The sequence below is a fragment of the Leptidea sinapis genome, chromosome 24, assembly GCF_905404315.1.
Source record: "Leptidea sinapis chromosome 24, ilLepSina1.1, whole genome shotgun sequence".
In the NCBI taxonomy this organism is placed as follows: domain Eukaryota; kingdom Metazoa; phylum Arthropoda; class Insecta; order Lepidoptera; family Pieridae; genus Leptidea; species Leptidea sinapis.
In genome coordinates this window covers 3,015,890-3,023,235 of record NC_066288.1, presented here as the reverse complement: position 1 = coordinate 3,023,235, position 7,346 = coordinate 3,015,890, and the positions used below count along the sequence as shown (strand labels likewise).

At 34.9% G+C, this 7,346-nt stretch overlaps 1 protein-coding gene and 1 long non-coding RNA gene across 2 annotated transcripts; both read right to left on the bottom strand.

The window, feature by feature from the left end:
- Nucleotides 1-189: 189 nt before the first annotated feature.
- On the bottom strand, nucleotides 190-2,055 carry LOC126971887 (uncharacterized). Its single transcript, XM_050818402.1, has 2 exons — nucleotides 1,887-2,055; nucleotides 190-962 (listed from the first exon to the last, which is right to left on the bottom strand). Exons 1-2 carry the CDS (start codon nucleotides 2,053-2,055, stop codon nucleotides 190-192), a joined length of 942 nt encoding a protein of 313 aa, XP_050674359.1.
- Nucleotides 2,056-3,833: 1,778 nt separating this feature from the next.
- On the bottom strand, nucleotides 3,834-5,449 carry LOC126971717 (uncharacterized). The gene is made up of 3 exons (XR_007730969.1): nucleotides 5,201-5,449; nucleotides 4,384-4,651; nucleotides 3,834-4,300 (listed from the first exon to the last, which is right to left on the bottom strand). It is a non-coding gene; the product is annotated as an uncharacterized LOC126971717 (long non-coding RNA).
- Nucleotides 5,450-7,346: the final 1,897 nt, after the last annotated feature.

Below are 7,346 nucleotides of genomic sequence, written 5' to 3'. Positions count from 1 at the left end.
AGATTTACTAGAATGAGCATAAAAACGTTTGAAGAATTATTGAACATTCTAAAAACATTTATAACGAAGCAAGACACACAATTTCGCAATAGTATTAAACCGGAAGCAAAGTTAATAATAGTGCTACGGTAAGTAAAATACATATTTATAATTCAATTTTTATTCAAATAATGAAGGTAAGTACTCATTTCAAGCATCATCGTCAGTGATGGAATTAAAAAGTTCCAGATAATCACTATCCTGAGATTTTTCGCTTTGAGTTGAAATTGGCGATTGTGCATTCGTCCGACTCCTCACAATTTCTTGAGACGTGTCTCGTCCAAACTCCGATGACTGCACAGGCTGCATGTAGACATTACTTCCTGAATACTGTGCCGTTTGATATCCATGATGGGTATTCCCTCGTCCAACCTCCGAGAAGTTTGTACGGTGAGAATAGGGACTATTACCAGAATAATGTGACGTTTGATATCCCCGGTAAGAATTAGGTCTTGGATAATCAATGTTCGAATAATTGAAAATTTGCGCATCTTTAATTACCTTTAAAATATCTAATTTACTTTGCATTTGCATATGTTCTGGATTCTTTTTTAATTCTTTTACTAGAGACAAGAAAAACAGGTGATCCTCGTCATCTTCAACACTCTTTCTTTCTAAATTTCTATTCAACTCTCTACCGATAAGATCATCACTATTATTTTTCTTGCTTCGCTTTGGTGCCCATGAAGTATTTGATGGAAGTGTTTCTTCATTTTGCATAGCTGTGTTACCATCTTCATTTTCTGTAGTTACATTGCCCGTTGTGCTATTGACAGTTACAGTATCTTTTAAAAATAACAAACTATCGTAGAAAACATATGAAGTCTTTTTTTTTGCCGCTGATCCGCTCTTAGTCTCTTTCGCTTTATGGGCCTTCACAAAACAGTCGCGAATATTTCTCCATTTTTTTTGAATACTCAAACCTAAAAAAAAACATTGTTTCAGATATTTGGCGTCAGGCTGTTCATTCGCAGAATTGCATTAAATGTTTAAGATTGGAATTAGTACTATCGCCGAAATAGTTCGAGAAGTATGTGCAGCTATATGGTTTTGCTTAAAAAATATATGCCTACCACAACCAACCAAAGATATGTGGCTTCAAATTGCAAATGGTTTCTCTACTAGAGCACATTTTCCGAACTGTATAGGTGCTTGTGACGGAAAACATATTAGAATTATAGCACCTAACAATAGTGGATCAATGTGCTTCAATTATAAAGGATATTTTTCTTTGGTATTGCTAGCAATTTGTGACAGCAGCTACAAATTTGTGATGATTGATGTTGGAGCATATGGAAGATTCGGTGACTCAGCAATATTTCAAAACTCAAACTTTTATAAAAAAATTCAAGAGAACCGCTTGAACATTCCTGAACCAGCACCTATTTCAGGAAACAATGCAACTTGTTTTCCCTTCGTTTTTGTAGGAGACGAGGCATTTGCTTTAAGTACGAGTATGATGCGCCCTTATCCGAGAAATAATTTAAATATTACAAAAATAACATTCAATTATAGACTGTGTGTGGCTAGACGTTACATTGAATGTACTTTTGGCATACTTGCGAATAAGTGGCGCATTTTTCACAGACCAATTAATGTTCACATCGATTTAGTTAGTGATATTATTAAATCTGCTTGCATTTTACACAACTTTGTAAGAGACAGAGACGGATATTCTTTTAGAGACTCATTAAGTAATCCACTAACTGAAACTATTACTCGAGATAACGTGCGAAGAAACAATAGAACTGCTTTCGGATATCGAGAATTATTTGCAGAATATTTTATGCATGAAGGGAGGGTAGAATGGCAGGATAATTACATTTAAAAAAATTTTTGATAATTACCTAGTTTTTGTTTTTCCTCCTTTGTCAATTCCGTACCGTGATAAATATGCACCAACTCTTCCCATGCTCTTTGTTTTAATATTCTATCAGAATACTCTGGTAATTTGGTGTTCCAAATTGCTGGCTGACTCTGGATTTCGATGGTAAATTTTTCGGTATCGAATTCCATTTTACCACGTGCACACACTCACTCAATGGCGGGCAGCCGCAGACTGAGCCGCACAGTGCGTATAGCAACCGTCCGGGTAGCCGTCACTCGGCCCGCTGCCCTCCGAGCGACCGGAGCGGTCTGCGGGTAGCCGCATCGCAGTGCGCATAGAAATGAATATTACGTACATATTTGTGCTTGCGGTCAGCCGCACGGCTAGCCGCATTGCGGGTAACCGCATAGTGCGTATGAACCCTAAGAGTAAAAGTGTTCTGTGTTCGTGACAGCGAATAAGATTGACATTTACTTTAGTTGACTTTAGTTTAGTTTTTTTGGCGGGAACGAGTGAACGAAGGAAGGCGCGCTTATACAAAAAAAAATTGTTTAAATTATTGTTCATAGTGCATATATTTTTCATACTTGTAAATTGTTTATCCTGGTTTATAAATATTCGATTTTTGTATATATAAATTGTTAAGTGCGCTTCCCCATCGCCATGGGGAAGCGTACAGGTAAAAGGCCGAAGAACGGCCAGAGCGACGCAGAACCAGCAGACGAACTTCCCCTATCCGAATCCTCGGTATCTGACGCGGAGGTGACTGAACGTCTCATTGTAAGAAGAAAGGATAAAGAGAAGTATACCCCTTATAGAGCGACAAATTATTATAGGTTATACGACGAAAATTCAAATAAGAAGGAATTTATTGTATTTCTCAATCGCAAGCAGGGTGAAGTCAAAATATCAGACAAGGACAGGTTGGGTCTGTCAAATGGAATCAGGAGGCATTGCGTATCGGGTGTGTTGCACCTGAGGTCCGTTAATGCTTTTAAAGTTGGTGTTACCTTTGACCTGCCTAACAATGCGAATGTATTTTTAAAAAATGAAAAGTTACTTAGCGAGTTGGAGATGGTTGCCTCAATTCCGGCTTCTGAAACGGAGGTCACTGGAGTTCTTACTTCTGTTCCCACTGATTACTCCAACAAAAAAATTCATCAATTAATTGCATTGAGTAAAAAAGTTATTGCTGTGAGAAGGTTCATGCGGCGAGTAAAGGACCCACAGGGTGTTGTCTCCTTTGTTCCAACGCAAACTGTTGCAGTCACATTTGCATCAACGTTGTTACCTGAGTATGTAACACTTGATCACTGGAGGCATGAGGTTAATGTATATGTACCCCCTATTAAACAGTGTCTACGCTGTATGAAATTTGGCCATATTGCTAAATTTTGTAGAAACAATGAAGTTTGTTCCATATGTTCTGACAATCACAATTTTAAAATGTGTCCAAAAACTTTAACAAAATGTGCCAACTGTGGTGGAGATCACATAGCTATCTCATCTACCTGTCCTCTGAAAAAACAAAAAATTGAAGAAAACAAAGTGAAGTCCCGTAGTGTTAAATACTCAGATCTCTTCAATGAATCTGCTTTCCCTCAATTAAACTCAAAGTATATTGACACACACCTGAGCAATCTTATAAAATCTGACAAATTTATGAACCTCTTGGTTGAAGCAGTTTTACAAATTTGTACAAATAAAGATAAGTTAACTATAAATTCAAATAGTATTAAGGAAATTCTGAATAACACTTTTAGAAAAAAGACACCTAGTTAATTGTTATTATGGATACATTGAATATAGTGCAGTGGAACGCTCAAAGTATTATTAGTAATAGGCTTATTTTTACAAGGTTTTTATATGAAAATCATATCCATATTGCTATAATTTCGGAAACTTGGTTAAAACCACATCAGTATTTTTTAATAAAAGGCTATAACACAATAAGGAATGATTGTGGTAATAAACACAATGGTGTAGCAATTTTTATTCATAATAATATCACATTTTCTAACATAAATACATATTATGATAGTGCTCTACAAAATGTTTGCATTAAAATTAAAATTAATAACAAAGAACTGAGTATTGTGAGTTTTTACAGTCCTTCCAATTCAAATCCTCCATTTAATAAAAACAATTTAAACAGTTTAATTAAGTCCATTCCAGATCCAATGATATTTGCAGGTGATTTCAATGCTCATCACATGTTGTGGGGATGTGTTGATACATTGCCTCGAGGTAAAGATGTTTTAGAGGTTATAGATGAGAATGGTCTTGTTATTCTGAATAATGGTCAAGCTACCACAATAGGATCTCCATCTTGGCGTCCTAATGCTCTTGACTTGACTTTGGTAACTCCATCTTTGGCTCTTTTATGTGACTGGTCAGTTATTGACAGTCCTCTGGGCAGTAGTTATCATCTCCCTGTAATAATAAAAATGGCAGTAAGTAGTGATAGTATTAGTTTGCAAAACACATTATGTAATAATCTACATTTGCCCACTCACCCTAATTATAAGCAGGTGAATTGGAATATGTATAGTAACTTAGTTGTTTCTTATTTGGATGATGTTAAATTTGACACTTTATCTTCAATAGATGCTTTTAATTCCTTTTGTAATATTTTACTTTCTGCTGCCAAGCAGTCAATCCCTAGCTGTCTGTTTTCCAAAAGTTCTAATAGTAATAATGCTACTAGTTCTTGTTCACAAAAATCTTTTAAATATCCTTGGTCGCCTTGGTGGAATCAGAGGTGTACAGAAGCAGTTTTAAATGCTAAAAATGGTTACATTAATTTTAAAAACAACTCCACTGATGAAAATTATGTGGAGTTTAAGAGATTGCGGGCTTTAAAAAAACTTATCTTAAAAAGTGAAAGAAGAAATAGCTGGATAGGCTTGTGCAATTCATTTAATCGTTGTACTCCTTTGTCTTCAATTTGGAAATACATGCGCAAATTTAACAAAACTTTCATTCCTGACAGTGTGTTGAATGATAGTTGGATTCCAGATTTTCTACAAAAGTATACTTCTGACTTTGTATCAAATGAGTTAACTAACTATGTAAATGTTGTTAATGATAGTAATAAATATTTGATAGAGCCTTTTTCTTTACAAGAACTAAAATCCGCTTTATTTACTAGAAGAGATACATCTTTCGGTCTTGATACCATTCCATATATTTTACTCAAAAAACTTAATTGCCACAGTCTCAACATCTTTTTAAATAATCTTAATCGCCTATGGAAGGAGAATACTATTCCTGCAGAATGGAAAACAGACTGTTTAATCCCAGTTTTAAAGCCAGACAAAAATAAAATGTTACCTGACTCTTATAGACCTATAGCTCTCACGTCTTGTGTTGGGAAGATATTTGAGCAGCTTCTGAAACAACGTCTCGAGTTCTTTATAGAACAAAATTGTCTTTTGCCTAATAATCAGTTTGGTTTTCGCAAAGGTCGGTCTTCTAGGGAGAGTATAGCGCAGTTACAGCTTGATGCGCATCAATGTTTAGCAAGTAATCAATATCTTTTGTCTGTATTTTTTGACATCTCAGGTGCCTTCAATAGTGTAAATATTGCCGTGCTTTGTGACGAGTTATCAATGTTAGGGATACCAGGTAAAATAATAAATTGGATGCAATCCTTTTTGACTGACAGAAAAGTATATGTAAAATTTAATAAACATTTGTATGGACCACGACTTTCTTCTCTAGGTGTTTGTCAGGGGGGAATATTGTCTCCTTTAATTTTTATTATGTACATAAGACGATTGAACCTTATTTTGGGGCCAAATATAGTAAACCTACAGTATGCAGATGACTTAGTCGTCTATGTATCGGGAGTTGATCTGATTAATTTAGCCGCTACTATTAATAAAGCACTTGTAAATTTATATCAATACTTTTCTTATCTTAATTTAAATGTAAATCCAACCAAATCAAAAGTCTTTGTGATTGGTCGTAAACGCATCATATTGCCTCCCATTTTATACAATGGCATTCCACTGCCTATTTCATGTGACATAAAATTTCTAGGTGTAACATTTACTCCAAAACTTTCTTGGAAAAAATATACAGATAGTGTTATAATTAAAGCGAATAAAGCTTGTAATGTATTAAAATCTTTGTGTGCAACGTCGTGGGGAGCGGACCCTAAAATATTGTTAATTTTGTATAAATCGCTTATTCGTAGTCATTTTGAATATGGCTTTCATTGTTTCGCCGCAGACAGCAAAATTGTTAATAGTCTGGATAAAATACAAAATAAATGTATGCGTACAATATTGGGTGCACTTAAAACTAGCCCAATAGCTGCTATGCAAATCGAGGCCAACCTTCCTCCTTTGTGTATTAGATTTAGTTATCTTAAAGAAAGATTTATTTTAAAGCTCTATAGCTTGCCGACGAACAATCTTCTTAAGAATCTTATTGCTTATCAATCGTCTTCATTTCCGAGACAGTTGTTTATCTCACAAGATTTTTCTTCATTTTTTAAATTTCTACAAGATTTAAATATTCATCGGAATAATGATATACTTCCCTGCCATGCAGGTTCTTTTCGATGTAAATATTCTGCAATTAATGTTGTAATAGATCCAAATTTAACTTCAAAAGAGGAGGTTCATGTATTATTGTCAGAATGGTCTAATTGTAAATTTGTTTATACGGATGGCGCAAAAAACAATAATAATGTTTCTTTTGCAATCTACCTTCCTGAAATTAGGAAGGGTATTGGCTTTAAGATTAATAGATATGCCAGTATTTTTACTGCTGAAGCCGTCGCTATTCTTTTTGCTTTAAAGCATATTAAGAAACAAAATCAACTTAATAAGAAGTGGGTAATAGTTAGTGATAGTATGAGTGTGTTAAAAAGTTTGTCAAATAACAAAATGAGTGCTAACATCAATTACATCATTTTTGCTATAAAGGAATTGTGGTTCGAACTATGTTTAATCGATATTAAAGTGGATTTCGTTTGGGTCCCGTCCCATATAGGAGTAGCAGGAAACGAAAGCGCTGATTTTCTAGCTAGAACTATCATTAATATATCCGATCTATCCCTATATCCTGATTGCAAAGATCTAGACATTAACATACCATATACAGATATAATAAGTAATCTAAAACAGCGTATGACTCTTCTTTGGGGAAGATATTGGTACAATTGTACAGAAGTTGAAAATAAGGCTCATTCGTATACTTTGTTAGATAATCCCGTTAATAGCACACCCTGGTTTTGTAAGTTTAAAAATAACGCTCACAGAAAGTTCTATACTACAATAACACGAATGCGTATTGGTCACTATCGATTGAATTTTCATCTTCATCGCAAAAAAATTGTCTCGTCATCGCAAGATCAGTCTCTGGATCACATCTTTTTTTATTGTTCGTCCTTTGGCATACAGCGCCTTGTGCTGATGGATGAGCTACTGGAAATATATGGTGCACCCAATATAATCCCGCTCTCAGT

Bases quoted from the DNA above. Each gene is read 5' to 3' on its own strand.
- LOC126971887 (XM_050818402.1), bottom strand. From the start codon at position 2,055: ATGGAATTCGATACCGAAAAATTTACCATCGAAATCCAGAGTCAGCCA. The intron at 963-1,886 runs GTAATTATCAAA...GTTTTTTTTTAG, and splicing joins GGAGGAAAAACAAAAACTAG to GTTTGAGTATTCAAAAAAAA.